Source organism: Pleurodeles waltl, chromosome 6, assembly GCF_031143425.1.
Source record: "Pleurodeles waltl isolate 20211129_DDA chromosome 6, aPleWal1.hap1.20221129, whole genome shotgun sequence".
Lineage (NCBI taxonomy): Eukaryota > Metazoa > Chordata > Amphibia > Caudata > Salamandridae > Pleurodeles > Pleurodeles waltl.
In genome coordinates, this window is record NC_090445.1 from 976,085,295 (window position 1) to 976,106,125 (window position 20,831).

At 45.0% G+C, this 20,831-nt stretch overlaps 1 protein-coding gene across 4 annotated transcripts in view; it reads left to right on the forward strand.

Moving 5' to 3' along the window:
- The window catches only part of PLCE1 (phospholipase C epsilon 1), an 848,028-nt gene that overhangs the window by 536,134 nt on the left and 291,063 nt on the right, over nt 1–20,831 (forward strand). For all 4 annotated transcript variants that reach the window (XM_069239847.1, XM_069239849.1, XM_069239848.1 and 1 more), the window contains one exon: nt 15,450–15,557. In XM_069239847.1, coding sequence (XP_069095948.1) covers nt 15,450–15,557 — 108 coding nt within the window. The remainder of the gene's footprint in view (nt 1–15,449; nt 15,558–20,831) is intronic.

The window sequence follows — 20,831 nt, forward strand, 5'->3', positions numbered from 1 at the left end:
CTCTCTTTGACATCACAAGTTGGGATATACATTCTGCAAAGGATTTTATCACTGTGCCTGCAAACACTTTTCTGACTTGCTGCACCCGTTTCCCTCATAGGAAATGCTGTAATGGCCCTTAAGAGTGTGAATTTAGCTTTACAAACATACATTGGTGGCTGGAGTTGGAGAAAAGGGGCGGGGTGGGTAGGGAGTGTGGGGGGCACAAAACAAAAAAAACATACAAAAAAACATGCCTGCCTCATCGCAGCCAGTTTGCCGCTCTTCTGGGTCCCAGTCTTTCCTGTGCCCAATCCTAACGCTTCTGTCATGCTGCTGGCAGCATAAGAGCAACGTCAGGATTGGCCTGAGCGCTCTCGATTTGCCTTCCCAGACAGAGTGGGAGCCTGTGTCTGCTCCCTCCAACCTGGCAACACAGTGTCGGTTTGGAGACAGCTCAGTGCTCATTTGTGTCTGGCCGTACTGAGCTGGCTGGCCAAACACACATGCGCACTGAGGGTAGTGCACCTACCACTCCCCCTGGTGCCTGTCATCCCCATGGCCCCGCCTGAAATATAAAACTATAATAAACATTTTATTTTTCAAGTTTCAGCTGCTGGTGGGGGTGGGGGTGGGAGCGATGCTCCTCCGCCATAGCGGAGGACCCCCTGCTGCAAACAAAGCACAAATCAGCAGTGTTTGTGTGTATGCCCTCTTCAGGTGTCACCTGAACTATTTAGAAAATTCATTGCTCAATTCAACTAAAATGTGCATCTCGACTGCTTGGGAAGGTCACAGCAAGTCTGAAGTGATGTTTTCACCCAACGCTCCATCCCGCTACACACATAAATTACCTTACTTTCACTTAGTGATTCAGCAACTTTTTTCCTGCCATTGCTACGGGTGGCACTTAAAATAGGTACAGAAACAGAGGGGCCATATTTAACTTACCTTATCAGCAGAATGCTCCATTTCACCATTTTCTGAGATCTCCCTAAGACTCCGCTGAGTAGTTTGCTGAATATAGGAAGAGGTAGATGGACGTCACATGGCTGTCTAAGCATTCTGTTAATCCTCTTAGTCCACAGGGTCTAGAAACAAAGTCAATATTTACAGTTTGCTTTGATACTGTTTACAGTTATCTCCTGAATTGAATAGTCGCAGATTACCATCATGACTTTTCAAAGCAAGCTGCCCAATGACCAAGTTTACTAATACGTCACCAATAGTAGCATTTTGTGTGCGGTTCACCCAAATTTATTTTATGGTATATTTTTGTTACACCTAATGGATGAGCTAGAGGCTTTGTTGGTGGGTGAAAATAATAGTTCAATTGGGTTTCCTTGTCTTGCTTTCCATTGTTGCACCAGGGAGTCTTCCATTCAGCCTGCAGCTTATTCCAGGCTGCTTCCTCAAGTATTTTCTGAATTAACACCCTTAAAGAAATTTGTTTCCCGCTTGCAAATACCTTACCTTTACAAGCGAAAAGCTTAGCTGGGCCACCTTTTCCAACATCATTATCATTATTTAGATTTATAAAAAGTGTTTAATTTGGTCTATTATTTCCTCATCACCGCTGAAATTTTCAGCAAATGCTCCCCATATCTCAATTTCTTCCAGCTGTGGTCTCTAGATTGCAAATTGAATTTGGCCATGATTTGATTGTTGTCAAAGAGGAATGATCCATTGAGAGAGGGCTCAGCATAATGTAGTAGCTTGTATGATGTGTCTAGAATGATTAGTCCATTTCCACAGATCTTCTAAGATCAATGTCTACCAGACAGTCCTAGCCACTGCCAAGTTTACATTACCTTTACCATGATGAAAAGTTTTACGTTCAGTGCTTTCTTTCCTTATCATCTTTAAGCCATGGTAAAGGGAAGTTATCCTTTCGCAAAGGAGGGCAGCTCTGACATGAAGTTCCTCTGCCCACTATTTGTGGGTGTATGCTCATAATATTATATCTGTCTTTCAGGAAAGCGTGTATTTCCTTCTTTTGTGTAACATCTTAATCCTTGCCAGTAATGGGCTGCCCTTTACGACTAAGACATAAGCCACTCTTCTCCTTGACAGATGCTTGATATTGCACTGAGAACAATGTGCCTACTAACTGGTTTTGTTTTCTCAGTACTTGATATCATGTATCCAATGACCATGCCTTTTTTTTACCATTCTCTGAACACTTGTATGCTCTTAGCTTGAATTTTAAATTCTCTCACAATAATCTACATTATCCTTGCCATAATAAGAGCTAAGAATGTTGTCTTTGCAATAGTATATTACTGTTTCTTAATGAATTTACCACTTCCGAATTTCACCTTCATAATGCCTCCGTCATCCCATTTCCACCAGTGAGACCTGAAGTTGCTTACATATTTCTTCAGAAGCACGTTCTGAACAGAATCCCACCAACATATATGGAAATCTACCCACTTAAATGTAAGCAGGTAAACAAAAAAAGCAGGGCTGATTTTACACTACATCTTCTAAACCTTCTCACCTCAACTACACCTGACAATCCTGTAGAACGAACCAAAGAAACACAATTTAAGACATTTTCCAACTGAATAAACCACACGTGACCTTTCTGGAGTTTCACTTTTTGCCTAACTTTTGCCCTCTCAACTTAAAGTTTCCTTTTTTCTTTGTGAAAGTCTATGGAACTTGAATTTCTCCTGATTTGGAAGTTAATGTTTCTGTAGTGTCACTTTGTACCCCATTTAATTTACCTAACTTAGTCATTTGACCTTGAAAATTATTACCTTTTTTTCAATACATTGTGTTCCATATCCTCTTCTAAGAGTCAAGGGAGTGGGATTAGGAATAAAATAAATGTTGGGTATAAGAATAGGGGCTGATAAAAATATATAGGCTATAACAAGGATATGGGGCCGCAGAGAGGGTATTTTAAATGTACATTAATAGCTGACATGGTAATGGTAACTGAGACAAAAGCGATGAGTCAGAGACATACATTTGTCTCAGTACCTGTGATGCTTGTAGCTTATTCCATAGTGTTAGCACGTCTCTATCTCTTTCCAGGTGAAAGCCTTACAAAACAGGATAGTCGTCTGTTATCTTATTTTCTTTTCAAAACATTTGTGACTCTGGGTTCATGCTACGGCACTTTTGCAGCATCATTCGGAAAAGTCTGCAGGTGTGACCCTTAATTGTCATGGATCTTAAATCTTCATTGAAAAGCTGTAGTACGTCATTAAGACAGTCTTGTGTTTTCATTGCCTTACCTGATCTGTCTGGGCCTTGCTCCAGCTATATAGTTTCTGCACCTCCATTAAGTCTCCCCTGCTCAAGATCTCTGACACAGATTTTCTTGCTTTTGGATTAGCTGTCTTTGTTATTCCTTTCCTCACTGCAGCCAGAGGTGTCAACATGATGGTGTCATTTTATGTTACAGTAAAATATTTTTCCCTCGACAAACTCACATTTTTTTTTTTTTTAAAGGATAAACTGAATTTACACTATTAAACCAAACCCCTTTCCAATTTAGATGTATGTGCTGAGGGTTTTGGAAAAAAAAGTCTCATTAGTTGTTAAGATGCAAATATCAAATTTAAAATGAAATATGTGGTTAAAAAGATACAGAAGGGATGACAGTCCCTTTGAAAATGATGTGCAGATATATTTTTATTCATTTGAGTTTTAACATCTTGAAAGCCATGACGTTATACGTTTGTAAAGTGTGGGATGGGAAAATGCCATAACACACGGCTGCTCTTGTTTTTTTTCCTACTTATGTTTTCATGCTTTGTTTTAGGGCTAAAAATGGGTCACTTTGAAAAGTGTAGTAATTCGAATGAAACCAGTTTGACCTTCTCATCTAAAAATAAATGTTCCCACAGGAAAGACGAACAAAACTTGTGGGCATGTTTATTTATACGTGAAAAGCAGCAGCCTCCTCTCTACTTTAGGTATAGGTTTTGACGTCGGATATCATAGCTATTTAGGTTCGAAGGTTTACGAGACTTTATAACTCTTTAAGTAGCACAGTATAAAATCGTGCAGGGACAGTCAATACCAGAATGAAAGGGGGCAAAATGCGAGGTAAGAGAGACAAAAGGGTAATCTTGCACATGTGTATTTCATTTAACCACGAGGAAATGTTCCACAAACTGGGAGTGAAGGTTGGAATGCTTCCAATTTGAAATTGCAATTGAATTTAGAGTGGGATTCTGTCGTATTAATGTCATTCTCAAATGTCATTTTCAATCATATTTCAGGTGTATAAGGTGCCAGTGTAGCAGGTTGATTTTTATTTGCCTTCAGCTACTGTTAGGACTAATGTATAAAGACATAGAAATATTGTTCTTTTATCACTAGATTGCCCCGCAGACTACTGCTGCAGGGATTATTGCCACAGTAGGCAAAGTGAGTACTCATTGGCAAGAGGGAAGCCTTTGCTGTGTATTAGGCCAGAATGGTGCCTTCTGCTGGTGTTGAGAGCCTGCACAGGCACACAATTTCTCCTGGAGCGCAAGAGAGGCCGCTTCCTCCAATCCTGGTGCTTCTCTTATGCTGGTTAACAGCATGAGAGCAGCCCTAGGATTGGTTAAGAGAGGTAGCTGCCTCCCTTGACGAGACTTCATAAGAAGAGGGCGATCAGAGCGAGTAGGAAATGCAAGCACGGTAAGTAACGTATTTATTTAATGTATGCATTTATTTGTTATGCGATTATTTTATGCACCCATTCATTTGCCTGCCCCTCCAATCACCGTACTTGCCAGCTGCCACCGGTCCAGCTCCAATCGGCAACTTACTTGTCATCTATCAAAATAAGGTCGCAAGTTGCATTGTTTCAGTTGTGTCTAATTTTTAGCTTAGAACCTTAGAGAGTCATGTAGTGCCTTGCGGATGCCCCACTGGCCGCAGAGGGAGTAGGCCAGTAGTGTGTCATTCCAAGGAAAATCAGGGACCCACCTTCCCTATTTTTTGTCGTCTTGTAATCAATTTAGGAGTACAAAGTAGTATATGCTGATAGACAGTATGTCTGACTGCTACTCTATATGAGTCTTACCTAAACACGAGTCCTGCAGGCCGCCAGAGAGACGCAGTAGATTGTTAATTCTGTTGTGCTTGCTTAAGCCATCACCTTTTTTTTTCACCAAGCTTAGGGCCCGATTTAGAACTTTGCAGGTGGAATACGCTGTCACAAACATGACAGGTATTTGGTCCGCTGTATTATGATCCCCATAGGATATAACAGGATCATAATACAGTGGACAGGATATCCGTCCGGTTTGTCACAGAGTATTCCCCTCTGCCAAGTCCAAAATCGACTCTTAGAATTTTAAAGCCAGGGTCTGCCTCAAAGGAGAACCACTGCCTGAAGGCTCCATGATGTTGTTAAACAAAGCCACTGGTGCTTTAGGCAAAAGCCGAACAGTGATCAAAACTGCACATACCAATCATGTAGGGAGGCTTCCTGACTAGCCCACCCTTTCCCCTTATTGTCAAAAGGTGAGGTGGGGTCAGAAGGTCACATTGGCCCTACTCCTCCCTGTTATGATTTGGGAAAGGGTGGGGTTAAATCAGTTTAATTTAAGTAAGCTATTATGCCATCTCTCCGAGCCCCAGATGAGGTCAAGCAGCAGGGAGTGTAAAGGGTTGCTGGGATAACAACTGGTAGTTTCACAAAATATTACCATAGCCTGGGCAACATCACCATTTTAAATAACACTAGTCGACCTGCCACCGAGAGGGGCACTGTAAAACCCAGAATTTCACCTGAAATTTTAGTGACATGATAGTTTTCAGTAAGTTCTTGTTCAACAAATCCGTAGGAGATCTGTAAACCTGGATGCCCAGGTAATGAAAGGTGTGATGTGCAGTTGGTATAGCCTGCGGGCTTAGTGACAGTGTGTAGTGAGACAGTGTTCTGGAACGAAAATGCCTGTGATTTAGATGTTGACCTAGAGGCCAGACTGGGCACCCAAAAAACGTAAGGGTAGTGAAGATAGGTGTGAGATCCATCATGTTGCCGCATATATTGAGACCGCATGATGCCCCAGCCTCCTGTCTAAGTTTTTTGCGCCAGGGTTTCCATAGCCTGGATAGACAGCAGGAATGACAATGGGCAACCATGTTTGGTTACCCAGGAGCTCAGATATTTTGGTTATGTTTGGGTCCCAGTTTTGGCCCTCATTGTGGGATTAGTATAGAGTAGATTAGCTACCTGATAAAGGCGTGAGGATTGCTAAATTTGAGCAGTGTTGAGAACATATAATCCTATCCCAGGGAGTCAAATGCCTTTTGAAGGTCTAAAGAAAGGAAGTTTGCTTCTGGGTGGTGTCACTGAGCTATCTCCATTACCTGGTATAATCACCATATATTTAAGGTGCTACTGTGCAAAATGAAACTGCACTGATCAGTATGAATCAACTCAAGGAGTAGGGGAAGCACTGTACTCAATATTTTGTAGTCCGAGGTCAAAAGGAAAAGGGGCCTAGAAGAAGAGACATATTCCGGACGCAACCAGGTTTAAGTAAACAGGTGACCAGAGCCTGGCAGCTGGTAGGTGGTAATGAGCGCACTTCAAGAGAAGCATTGAAAAGTTTCTCCAGTCGTGGAACTAACTGAGGAAGTGAACGTTGAATAAAATTAAATGGGTAAGCCACTGATTCCCAGCTTTAATTCCGTGCTATATGTCCGATCGCCTGGTGCAATTCGCCTGGTGTTACTGGGGCACCCAACTCTGTTCTGTTCACAGTCAAGACCTGTGGAAGCCTCAGGTCCCCCAGGAAGGCATCCATGTTCTCAGAGGTCTGGGAAGCGCGGGCCTCACATAGCCTAGAGTAGTATGTGCGGAAGGCCTCACTGATTTCAAACCTGGTAGTGCAGTGCATGTTGGAAGGTGACGGTAATGAAAGGACCAGCATCGGGGACAGCGGTGGTTGTATCCTACAGGCCAGTAAAGTATCCGATCTATCACCCTCAGAGTGAAGTTTCTGTAACTATGTTGCATGATCTAGAATCCTCAGTGGTCCTAGGAGCACCACGTGTTGAATTCTGGTGTCTTGTAAGGCGCCTAATTGTGTGGAATCATGTACAGCTGCATGTTCAAGGAACCCTAGCTGCGCTTCAATATGTTGTAGGTCACGCAAAACTGATTGTCTGGCCCCAGTGGCTGTAGCTAATCACTACCTTAAATGCCTCCCAATCTATAAACTGTGAGGACGCGGTGACTCCTTTATAGGCAAAATACGTCTCCATGGTGGTGTCTATATCTTCAAGAAGTGGTTGCATGTGCCACATCGGAATAGGGGATGGGACCTGACCCATGCCATCTCCAAATCAAGAGGGTTGTGGTCTGAGAGTGTTTTACACAAAGCAGTTGCTTGCCTGATTATCTCCAACAATGCTGAGGGGCAAAGGATACAATCCAAGTGTGCATGTAGGCCATGCGGGGGAATAGAAGGAGTATTTGTGCATACTTATATTGTGGGTCCTCTTCATATCAACTAGGGGCCAGTTCGACACCCAATTAGATACAACCCTAGCCTGTTTGACAGAGCCAGCACTCGGTATTGGTGGATGAGAACAGTCAAGGTTTATTTCCAACACCGCATTTAAATCACCCCCTATAATCCACAGAAGGTGGGACCACTCAGCCAGTACTGAAGACAAACGCTGCAAGAAAACATCCTTATCAGTATTAGGAGCGTAGACACTACTCAGCACTACCAATTCGCCATCCACCACCCACTGACAAACACATAAAGGCTCTCTTAGTCAATTTTTGTGTCACTCGCTTCAAATGGGACCCCGGCCCGCAACCAAATAGCTGCCCCACGGGCTAATGCTGAATATGTAGTAGCAAATAATTGTCCTCCTCATTTTGTCAGAAATTTAAGTGCTCGGGGGGAGAGAAATGGGTTTCCTGCAAGCCAACTATATTTGCCTTGTGGCGATGAAGCTGTGCTAAAATTCTGTGGTGTTTGTGGACAGACCACACACCTCTGACATCCCAGGTCAGTATCTTGTTATGTTGTCTAACAGATGACATGCAAATGACAAGGTGCTAGAGAAAAAGGGGTGATCCCACACATGATAGACAGTACTACAGAGATATTTGAGCACAGTTAATAGCAAAAAAGAATAGTAGGTCCCCAGTAGTAGGTCCAGTGAAAAACAATTGTTCGACCGAAATCTAACAAACATCAAAGCCACTATCACAAAATAATGCATTTTGCAGCCTGCTTTGGGGAGAAGCCAACAATGGTGCAAGACATGACAAGCGTGTGAAAGTGCAGATCCCTCGCATGGGTGCCTTCGAGAGTATCATGTAGTTGAACCACAAATATGGCAAGCACTGCAATAAACAATAGAAGAGGCATGTCCAGGAGGAGAGAAGGAAACTATGAATAACATTTGCACCCCGGCCAATAATGCTCACTTGTGCATAGCAAAAAGGAGGAAGGAGAGGTGGGAGGAAAGAAAGAGGGATTAGGTGGGGGGGAGTCAGGTAGGCCATGGGGAAGGGGCGTTCCGCCAATGACGTCTGACAAGTCTTCAGAGAAACCAAGATGGTGGCCCCAGCGGCCATATAGGTAAATCACATGGTCAGCTGTTTATGGTCTTACAGAGGGAAAAAGAGCCATGCACTTGCAGAGGAGCTAGAGGAGCGCAGCAGCTGTTGTGTTCAGATGGAGGATACAATTTCTATCACGGCCAATCTGCCCTTAAGGGCCTGTTTAGAAGAGGGGGCCGCTTGAGAAGCCATTTGTCTGGGGAATCTGGGACAATGCTACATTGGTGGGGGGAGCTTGAATGCCGGTTCCAATGAAGGGCGGCATGCATTAGGGTAATATTGTTCCAACCAGTCCCACACCATGTCCGGGGTATCAAAGAGCAAAGTGTGTTGATGATGAATCTCACTCAAGTGCACCAGGAACATCAGTGCATAGAGGAGCCCCTCAGTCCACAGTTGTTTCTTGGCTGCCAGGAAGGAAGCTTCACGGCGCTCAACTTCCAGTGAGTAGTCTGGGAAGAGACACAGTGGCACTGTCCAGAACAATGGGCGCGCTCTCCCTGGCCTTCAGCAACAGGACATCACGGTCTCTGAAATTAAGAATGTATTCAACAGTAAGCTGGTGTGGTGCCCCCAGTTGGGGGGCAGTGTGGTGTCGGTACTCTAAGCGCCTGTTCCACAGTGAAGGAGGCGGAAAAGTCCCTTCGGTGCCACCGCTGCTCGGAGCCCTTCTTTAATAAACAATGTTGGGTTGGACCACTCCGTGCCTTCATGCTAGCCCACAATGCGGATATTATTGTGGTGTGTGCAGCCTTTGGCGTCCTCTGCTCTATCCTGCAAGACTGTGAGCTGTTTCTGGAGATCTGCAATTGTGGCAGATTGAGAGGCCTGCTGGGGAGTCAAAGTTGACAGTGGTGTTTCAGTAGACTTGATCCTGTCCGAGAGTTTGGGGTGATCATCATGGAGGAGGCAGAGATCTGTCGCCAGTGTGTAAACACTGTGCTTGATAGTGGCACTGGAGTCACAGATTTCTTGCAAAGTGACGTCTAGTTTGTCAGGTGGGGGATTGAGGATCATCTGTGGAAAGCATTCCTCTTGTGTATGAGTCGAGGTGCTGTCAGAGTGGTTATGCTGTGACATCCTAAGACTCTGCAGAGTCGACATCTTTGTGGACTTAGTGCGCCCATGAATGGTATTGGGCCGTGATGCAGAGGGCACCTCGCAACTAGTCTCAGTGTGTGAGAGTGATAAGAAAGTGGGTAAGGCCTGAATCGCACATAATCACTTTGTGATTGTTTTAGACATTATAACAGAATGGATCCAGGGCAAAGAAAGATGATGTGCCTTTTTATGCAGGTCTTTTTATGAGTCACAAAGCCAGCAAGGTTAGAGCTAGTTGTAGACCTACATTAATCCCTGATGTTGGCAACACAGTTGGCAAAGCACGGATCAATAAGCACTGCTGAAATTCAAAGTCCTCCTCTGTGGGAGGCGTTGGGCACCACAGGTTCCACAAGCATTGCTTGCCACAGGCCCCGATGTAAGACAAAATACTGGTGACAATGATTCTGCTCTGCAGCCCAACAAGGAGGAAAGATGGAGATACTGCAATTTCTAGTAGAAATCCAAGTATTTAGTGTACAGGGTTATGCTAAGGCAAGGAAGGGGGACTGCCCAGCTCCGTAGTACTGAAGGTCGAGGGCTTGCCTGGGAAGGCACAAGCAGGCATCAATTGTGGGCCGTATGCGGTGGAGGACTACACAGTAGAAACTTTGGGTTGAGTGAATGCAGCAACCGTGTTTCGTCCTCCAGAGGCCCCGCTGAGTGCACAATGTGGTCAGGGCAGTGCAGGGGACAGGCAGGGAGAGCCCCTGCTCATTGTCGCTTTGGCTGGTCTCACCTATGCAGGAACTGTGGAATTCCACTCATGAGCATTGCCACTCACCGCAACCTTGTCTCTGTGTCTGGAGGCCCCTTCTGTGCACAAGGAGCTTAGGGTGACGTGGAGAGCAAGCAGAGAGGGATCCCACTGTCACAGCATCCCTAGGTCCACCTCTGGCTCCGACCACAGTAGACAATGAAGGGAGGAGAAACAGGTACCCTGCTTTGCTTTAGGGCAATGTCGGGCTGGTAGCCACGCACTCGTGCAGGGTGTTGATCGCTGCTAGTCCTCCAGTGCAGGCAGGAAAAAGGTTGAGGACTGATCCAAAGTGAGAGGAGCAGTTCCCCTCACAGGGGGAAGGGTTGCAAGTGCCTGTTGGACCTGGATGATGCTGGATGCTAGATTCTCAAGCACCCGGCGGGAGCTCTGAAGGGATGCGTCCGCCATCTTCAGTCATTGGCCATGCTCCGACATTCCATAATGTTATTGCATCATTGTCTTTTCTTGTTAGACGTCCAGTAGTCTGCGATGCTCAGCAGTACTCAACCAGTGCTGAATCGTAGGTATGATTATAGTACAGTAGTGACATTCCTTTAAAATACGTGGGTAGGGGGGCGTGTCCAAGATGGCGGAGTGCTAAGACGTTCCGGCTAGTGCTCCGCTGCCTCGACCCGGGAAAAGTGCCTTGCGGCCCGTTTGGGGGAAGCCTGGAGGCTTTCCCCGCATTGTGAGGCTCCCCCGGGTGTTTGAGCCACTCGGCTGCGGTCGGGGCAGGGCCGCGGAGCGGGCCTTTCCCTCGGCGGCCCTTCTAAGTGAGGCGCCGAGGGATTGAGGGCCTAGAGGCTCACCCTGGGCCCCTTAACAGCTGGAGAGCGCCACGGGCTGAACCCAGTCCAAAGCGTTCAAGCACCTTGAACCGGTATGGCCAGTAAACCCTATTGAAGGCCTTTTCAGCATCAATAGACAGGAAGAGCGGGTACATCGAGTTGGGCGCGCTGAGGGCCCTGGAGACCGTCCCTTTCTTCTAGGGACAATAAGGCAAGGACTCGACTCAGGGGGGACTTGGAGCAGCGAGTGAGGGTGTTAGAGCGCTCACATAAACACACCAATGCTCCTAGACTATGGCGAGAGCTCGAGAAGGTGCGAAAGCAGCTGTGGAGGTTGGATTGGGACAGGGCAGAGTATGTGGTAGTCCGCCTCAAACAAAAGTATTATGTAGGAAGTAACAAGTGCGGGAAGCTACTGGCGCATAGGTTGAGAGCGCAGCGTGCAGCGTCAATGATAAAAATGGTACGCTCCCCCTCTGTGGCAGAGGCGCGCACGAGCGACCAAATAGCACAGGCTTTTGCGGAATTCTATCGAAATCTGTACAGGGCTGAGAAGCCCGGTGACTTAACCCCAGAATCCTTCTTATAGGACATAGCAATCACTCCTTTGTCTGTGACAGAATCAGCCTCGTTAGACCAACCTATAAGGGCACAGGAGGTTATATCTGCGATTGCTCGGCTGCAGACCGGGAAGTCACCTGGCCCGATGGTTTCTCTGCGCTTTTTTATAAATCCTTCTGTGTGGAACTTGTTTCTGTTCTTGTGCGACTTTTTAACTCCTTTCATCAAACGGGTGTGCTTTCGCCTAGTATGTTAGACGCTACTATTGTTGTTATCCCGAAACCGGGGAAGGACCCCGAGGATTGCGCCTCGTACAGGCCGATCTCCCTCCTGAATATCGATGCCAAACTGTTCACCGGCATCTTGGCACACCGTCTCAACTATTATATGCCGGGGCTTGTTTTACCGCATAGACAGTGTAGCGATAATACCAAGCGACTGCGCCACCTCTTGGATAAAACCAAACGTTCCCGTAGGGCGGCGCTCTTCCTGTCTATTGATGCTGAAAAGGCCTTCAATAGGGTTTACTGGCCATACCGGTTCAAGGTGCTTGAACGCTTTGGACTGGGTTCAGGCTTCATGGCATGGATTCGATGCATTTATCAAGAGCCTCGGGCGGCGGTCCGGGTTAATGGGACTCTCTCTTTGCCATTCGCCGTCCAAAGAGGTACCAGGCAGGGGTGTCCGCTTTCGCCCCTCCTGTTCGCGCTTTACATGGAGCCAATTACTGCGGGACAACCCTCAGATCACGGGTGTGAAGTTCAGGGGGATGAACATCTCATTTCGCTATATGCGGACGACGTTATCCTTACTTTGGCGGAGCCCATGATCTCACTACCGGCGCTAATGGGTGTTATAGAGGAATCTGGGCAGGTTTCGGGGGTTCTGAATGAACATGCTGAAATCGCAGGCTCTGGGCAAGTTTAGCAGTGCGGAGCATGAAAGGGACCTGAAGGCCCGTTTCCACTTTACATGGTCCTCCTCGGGGCTCCCATACCTGGGGATTGAGCTGGGCTCCACAGTCGCCCGTACAGCGAAGTTGAACTATTCGAAATTAACTCGAGAGGTGCAGCGCGACTTAGAGTCATGGGGAGGCATAAATTGTCCTGGCTGGGCAGGGTTGCGGCGGTGAAGATGACCATCCTACCACGTATACTTTATCTGTTCCAGGTGCTCCTGCTGGAACCCCCGCGAACAATAGCGACCCTCCAAACGGTGGTTTTAAGATTTATATGGGTAGGGAGGGCGGCGCGGATATCACGGCAGGTCCTGTATCGTCCTAAGGGGGAGGGGGGACTGGCGGTCCCCTGCCTCCTTCGATACTTTCAGGCAGCACAGTTGCGTTTCCTTTTGGAATGGAGCCGACCTTCTTCTGAGAAGCATTGGTGTTTCATGGACCAGGCAGTGGCTGGCTCTCACATATGGAAGGAACCCTGGCTTAGGCGCCGTCACAGGGCGCAGGAGTTGTATATATCACCGGTTACGGAGGTTACGATGAGAGTGTGGGATTGGGTGGCCGGCAGGGTGGGTTTGACGACCTTCCCTTCCCCAATGACTCCACTGGGCGCGAACCCCGATTTTGGCCCGGGCCTACAGCCTGAAGCACTGCGTCGGTGGTACGAGGGGGGCTGCAAGAGGGTGGGATACTTATTTGATGAGCAGGGGGTTATCCCCTTCGACCAGCTGAGGGAGCAATATGGCCTAACCGAGGCTGACAGGATGATTTACTATCAAATAAGACACTGGGCTCTGCTTCCAGCCAATAGGATATTAATAGATAGGCCGTTAATCCAGTTTGAAAAATGGATTCTAATGAAAAAGGGTGATAAGCGTGTGGTTTCTGAGCTTTATGTCCTCTTGCGGGGGGAGGCCCGTTCAACCAAGACTAAGGGTCAATTGAGATGGAGAAGGAACTAGAGAGGGAGCTATCGGAAGATGAGTGGGAGAGTGTCTTTTATAGGGCGCACCACACAGCTTATAACTCAGCAGGTACGGAGACAGCCTATAAAGTAGGCTCCTCCTGGTATTACACCCCAAACAGGATCTATGCTTGGGATCATGACAAATCTAGTCTTTGCTGGAGGAGGTGTTGGGGTGGGGGCTCGCTTGTGCATTTACTATGGCATTGTCCCAAACTACATCGGTACTGGAAGGACATATTAGACACTGTGGACATGGCCTTTGACACTCAGATCCCTAGATTTCCTGCGTATACCTTGCTGGGCCTCCCCAACCCTCTCACTTTTCCCCTAAGATCTTTGAAGGGGCTGCAGTACAGCTGTTGCTATCAGTGTGGGGGACAGAGCGGATCCAGACAACAGTCTCTTGGCTGCACAAGCTCTGGTTTATCCTCGCTATGGAAAAGCTCACCCTGACTTCACAGCAGCGGAGTAGGGACTTTAGGGAACTTTGGCAACCGTTCTTACGTATTCTATCCGAGGAGTTTTCAGAGCTGACATGTCCAACTTATCTGAGGGTTCTGAATCTGAATTGAATACCGGGGAGTGCACCTACAAGGGGATGTTTATTCTGGACTAGAACTATATGGTAATAGAGCCTGAGATTGTTTGATTAATGTATTGTCAACCAGCAGTGGGGAAACATAGTTGTGTTAACTATTTCATCTTCTTCTTTTCTATTGTTTCGCATTGAGTAAGCTAATTACGTGCCTTTTGGCAATACTGTGATGTAGTGCATGTGCGATGTTCTATAATTGAAAATTTAATAAACAGATTTGATCCATAAAATACGTGGGTAGTGTTCAGTGATCTCTCTTGCATTGCCTTAGCATGGTAAGACCAGTTGCTGCTTGTATCTTCCAGTACTGAAGTCATGTGATCATTAATATGCTTGTGTATAGAAAGATCCCACGGTTGTGGTTGGAAAGAAAGTCTGGTGGTTATTAGAGTGTTCTTTAGGTGAAGTTGTAGGGATTTGACCTTTGCTGAAGGTGAATGTTGTACTGCTTTAGGTAACACATTACCTTCATTAGGGTTAATACAAAAGTATCCTGATGTCTTGCAGCTTAAAAGATACAAATGTACTGCAGGATATTGAACTAGTAGTCAGACGCTTTTAGACCACAATCTTTCAAAGTACTTTTGACTTCTAGCTTGCTTTGAAGCTCCCATCTATTCCTACCATTTAAATTACCCACCTATACAGGTTCCTGGCTCCCTCTCTTGATATCACTCTGATTCAACTATTCTTGTGGTGTGCAGTGTTTTAAAAATCAGCAGACTAAGTACAATATAATCAAATTGTCATGTTGTGCATCTGGGGTGTGTGGTGTCTTCAGTGCCTGGCTGTGTTAATTTAATTTATTCTCTCTAACGGGAAGTGTTCACTTAATATTTCCAAATTATAAGTACAGTGAAGAAGCATTTGTTGTGTTTCCTACCTCACTAAGTTGGTGACCTCGTTTGTTATAATCAGGGCCATTTTGGGTTCAAAGAATTCAACAGTGCCTTAACTACTTCTTTTGAGGATTTATTGAATGTGCCAAGGGCGCTCTTCCTAAATATTAGGCGTTTAAACATTTTCCCAAAGATTATGTACATAATCCCATTTAAAGTGTTTACTGGTACAAATTCAGAAAGTTTAAAATGATTTCTCTTTTTGTGTATGCGTAAATGTATTTTGTTCAATGGATCATCATGGCCCTGATGTTTCACTTGGTTCTCCATAGGAATTGAAGCTGTTATTTCTGTTACAGGTACTATTACAAGGCTGTAGGAGCGTGGAGTTAGACTGCTGGGATGGTGACGATGGCATGCCTATCATATATCATGGGCATACCCTCACAACCAAGATTCCCTTTAAGGTATGTTGGACAGTGTAAAAATGAGGACAACAATATTGGACATTAGAAGGCTGTTAGCTTCCTCAGTGCTTTAAAAAAAAAAAAAATGTTACTGTTAAATGAAAGTTGCTATGAATAATTTATTTTCTTCTGTTTTTCACAGGCCGGAAGATATTTTATTTTTTATGTGTCAATATTAATAGGTTATTTGTAGTACATCACCTTCTTGTGCTTGTTCTCAGATTATTCTATTTTCCCTTCCCGCTTCTGTTTGAAAATATGGAAGAGAGAATCCAACAGCTGGTTTATAAAATGTAACAGTGCAGAAGAATGTCAGGAGCAGCATAGTTAGGACACACTGTGCTTGATTTACAGGGTTTTGAGCCCAAGGGTACAATTTAAAGTGCATACAAACCTAATTTGTGAGGGAAGCATCAAATCCCAAAATTGCAGAATCAGGAATGGCTGAATTGTATACACCCTGTGTGAAAATATGCTGTGAGCAGTTCTGAATGTTAAAAGGAACTCCTAGCATTTTTCTGAATTTTGAAAAAGTTGAAAAGTGTACCACTAACTTATGAGTAGCACCGAAGGAGTGCATTTTTCACAATATGTCTGTAAAAATGGTACAGTGATAAGGGAGTATAAATACAAGTGACAGGTAATTAAATCTGTCACACTTTTGATTGGATGGTGACAGGATATCAGAGGAGAAGCGGCCTGTGCATGTATCCCCGTTCTATCCAGCGTTCTTTCTTTTCTCTCTTGTGCCTCTTCTTTCTCTCTCTTTTCCTTTCTTCTGCCTCCCACTTTCTCTCTTATGTTTCTCTCCCTATCTTTCTCTCTTATGTTTCTTTCTCCCTCTTTCTTACTCTAGTGTGCCTTACTCTGCTTCTTGTTTCCACTAACTGCTGACCTCTTGAACCTATCCAGCAGTGCCATTTCATACTACATTAGGGCCTTTGTCCGTTACATTTTAGGATTTTTCCTCAGGCTTGGATTTTTTTGATTTCCAAATCCTTTTACCTTCTTTTTATTTTCTGCCTTATAGTACAATGGCAAGCTTTAAAGTGCAAATACTGTGACTCATTCCCAACTCCAAGTCCTTCTTCAACACCTCAAGACTTGGAGATCACTTACTCATCTTCTTTCCATTATGCGTTCAGAAAGCTGGGTATTCTGTTCAAAATTATCTTCAGCAGATGCATGCTGAACAAAAGGTGGTTTACTTTGTATCTAAATCAGTTGTGAAAAGTCCTCTTATTGGGTGAAAAGATGAATGTACAGATGGTCCCTTCTGTATGGGAAACGTCTTAAGCAGGACACTGTCCTATCACATTTAGTATTGTTGTATTGTGAGGGGCCAAAGGTAGATTAATAACGTTTGTGCACTGTGCGCTCTCTATAGAGTTATTTTACTATCTTAAGTATGTCTTAGTTTCCAAATTATCCCTGCCCTGCAAGTTTGACCATAAATGCATTATAGTAGACTTTAGAACTAGGATGTAGGAAGTACAGCTGTGCAGTAGGTCAGATAGCACAAGCCTTTGCATTTTTCAGCACAAGTATTTTATAAAGTATAAATAAATGAATACTAGCAAAGGAATGTGCACATCAAATGAACATTAATGCACAGTACACTAGAAAAATGGTACAAGTTGACTTTGTGAATAAAATATATTTACCAACGGTTGACCAGTATAAGTGAGTGAAGAGGAGAAAGTTCCCAAATTAACAGTTCCAGATGTCATAGCCCCAACTGTAGTACTCTTTCTCCCCAAAGTTTTAGCACTGGTTGGTACACAAGTTGATGCAGATAAAGTTTAATTTGGTGCAGAATTGTGCTTGCGACCAATAAAGTTGGAGATGAGGTTGTGAGGAGTGGGTATGATGCTGGTGTAGGTTTATGTGAGAGACATCTTTATACTCCGAAGCCTGAAATTGGGTGAGGATGCTAAGCCGCTGGGCACATGTTGAAAGTGAAGGAAGAGAGCTGGTCTGAAAAATCACCTTGACTCCTTGAAGGAATACCAAATATGTTGTGAGCATGGCTCTAGTCTAAAAGTGTCTTCAGGATCTATAAAGCGCCCCACCAAATGGTACAAATTGCACATGTTGAGGAAAACTACACGCTTTTGGTTACCAGATTCATTTCACACTGGACAAATTTGTCAGTTCCTTACTATAATCTAATTTCTTTCCTATTTATGTAAATTCACATGATAACAATTTGGCTTTAATTAAAGACAGCCCAGTAGCTTATCACATGTCCTTGTTTAACACTACTTAATTCAGACAGATTCACTTTTCCTTTGGCAAAAGTGCTTCCCCAGCAATTTCTGGCAAGCTCTGCATTTGGTGGACAAATTGAAAAGAACATCCCCACGGTTTACAGGGCAGCAGCTTCCAGCCTGCTCATTAATCACAGGTTTGGTGTTTCTTCAAGCTGAAGATAAGATTCAGGCAAAAAGCTTGCACACTTCTGTAGGGCAGGGCCTGACCACTCTCCTTAGCACTCAAATGTGTGTTGCAAAACTCCTATAGCTGTATATGGAATCACCTGTTGGGAATAGGAACAAATATAGAGTGACCAGTCAGTGAAGCAGACAAGGAGAAGTTCTATGAAGCTTCAGTACAGGTCAACCTCTCCTAAGTGAGCTTCATCATGCCAAATACATTCCCTTCTAGTCGATCCTTTGCCCCACCCCCTCTCCATTTTTTTCTTCTTTAATTATTCCTATTTGATATTAGTACATGAGCTACTCAGCAAGTAAACAACCTTTGTGAGGCACACCAGTCTCCTCACAGTTACCAGCATGTTCAGTTGCAGTTTCGTACATGCAGAGGAGGAATAGGAGAACTCACGACTCCCCGGGGATGGCTTTCCCTTGTGTTAGCTCAACCTCTATTTTTTCATGTTCTGTTCAACTGAAAAAATCCAGAACCTATAAGGGCAAGACATCTAAGAACTGAGCCTATGTATTGTCTTAATTTGAGTGTAAAAAAACTGGTTGTTCTCATTGTCAATTTTGTGTTTATCTGATGTGGAATACTGGTGTTAAATGTCAAGTCTCAGTTGGACTGCTGGATATAATAGTCCAAGAAAGTGTATCCACACTTTTAATTCTTGACATTTCATCTCCATCCACACCCGCTACAAGTTTGCCTTGCAAGACACAAATCCATAGGCAGACACACCATCATCTTCAGGGACACCCTCAACTGCACCATCTCCAGGAACACACTCACTAGAAACATGTAACATCTGAACATGATCTGAACACATCACAGCCACCTTATCCCTCAGTGGAACTTCTGTCTACAGACCACCAGGGCCTCAAAACGACTTCACCAACTCCTTCATGGGGATCATCACTACAGTTAACCTTAACTCCAGTGCCTACATCTTCCTCGGAGACCTGAACTTCGACCTGGAAGACTGTGCCAACCTGAACTCTATAACTTTACTAGAAAACCACAGAAACCTTGGCCATACCCAACGTGCAAAGGGACCCACACAGCTGGACTCCTTCTGGACCTGATCTTCACGACCTTTGACATCTCAGTCTACAAGCCCACATTGATTTCCTGGACAGACCACACATTCATCCTATTCAGCATTCCTGTCTGGCACCAACACAGACGTACCACCACCAGACTTGCCTGCCACAAGTGGAGTGGACCACTCTCTCTGCACACTGACCTAAGCTCACCAGCAGCCTGCCTTAATCCTTTAACAACTTTAATAACTGGATCACCACCAGCGCCAAAATTCTGGCCTCCATCAAGCACAACAAATGATACAAACCTCAGGCCAGTTGGTACACAAAGGAACTCAAGGTAACAGATTGCCATTTCAAACAAATGGAGCACAGATGGAGAATGAGCCAGGACATTGCGGACAAGAACACCTTCATATCCGCACCAAGATGCTACTACCAACATATCCAGAACACCAAGCACCAAAGAGATATTCTCTATTCTGAAAGATTTCATCTCGCCTGCAGCTGTCTCTATCAGCATCGTAGGTGTTAAGGGAGGTAAAATGATTAATTTATATAAGGATTTTTGTAAAGCTCACACAAGACCAATGAGGTATCGGAGCACTGTGCAAATGTAAAAGTGGATACATTGATCTATGCTAGGATGAGAATGGCATGTTATTTCATTTATTGAGCGCACAATCAGCAACGGTCTCCTGGTGATTAAGTGAAGTAGAAAATCTAGCAAAGAAAGAGGCGGAAAGTGAATTCAAGGAAAAGAAAAGAAAGCTTGAGCAGAAAAACAGGTTTTAAGATCATGGTGAGGACTTTAAGACATGCAGAGATGAAAAGGTTTGCTGCACAGGTCACAAAACAAAAACCACCACCGGCCTTGAGCTTGCAGAACCTTGTAACAATCAGTAAGTTATCCAAATAGAAGCAGAGAGACCTCCTAGGGTGGTAGCTTTGGAGACAACTTTAAATGAAAGCTGGAGATCGCCTAAGAGAGCCAGAGACAGGGTCCTAAATTACATCAGCTGTTTGAAAACAAACCAGCATAGATTCTGAATAACGGGAGTGACACAAGCAAAGCAAGGAACATCTGATATTAGCCGAGCTACTGTAAACTTTTAATTTGTAGAGCAGGAGTTCAGGTAAATCCACATAAAGGGTAAAGGCATAGTCTAGACCCAGTCCTATTAAGGCAGTGATGTCCATGCGCTTGCCATTTAATTATAAACAGGGAAGCACACTTTAATATGATAAGTACTAGCCAACACAATGGCAGAGACGTGGCCCAACAGAGATCGCTGGCTGGGCTGTCAGACCTCACCCAAGACTCTTCCCGAGCTTTAACGGTGGGGCCCCTAGCTCAGCTGGCCAATAAGTGTCAAGCCAGAGTATTATAATATGGGAGTACTGTCCCTGTTAGTACCACGGTACACCTTTAAACAGGTGCACTGGACACAAACCGGGTCAGTGCTCCCTATTACAATGAATGCACTGCCCTTAGGGCAGCCATGAACCCATGCCTGCTCTTGGGGCATTGCATACAGTGAAATGCGGAGCAGCTACTTCAAAGCTGCTCCGTGTTTCACACTGTAGGTGGCACTTTGAAGAGGGTAGAAAGATCCTCTTGCAGGTAGGTGCAGTGAGTGAGTGCACCTGCTAGTAGGTTGATGTCTGGGGGAGTCCATAGGACCCTCGTTTCCCCCACCAGATGGCTGCATTCAAGAGGCTCACTGATGGTGTACCATCTTTTTGTGGTGCAATGTGAGTGCTCCTCCTAGGGGTCTGTTTGCATCTGCACCTG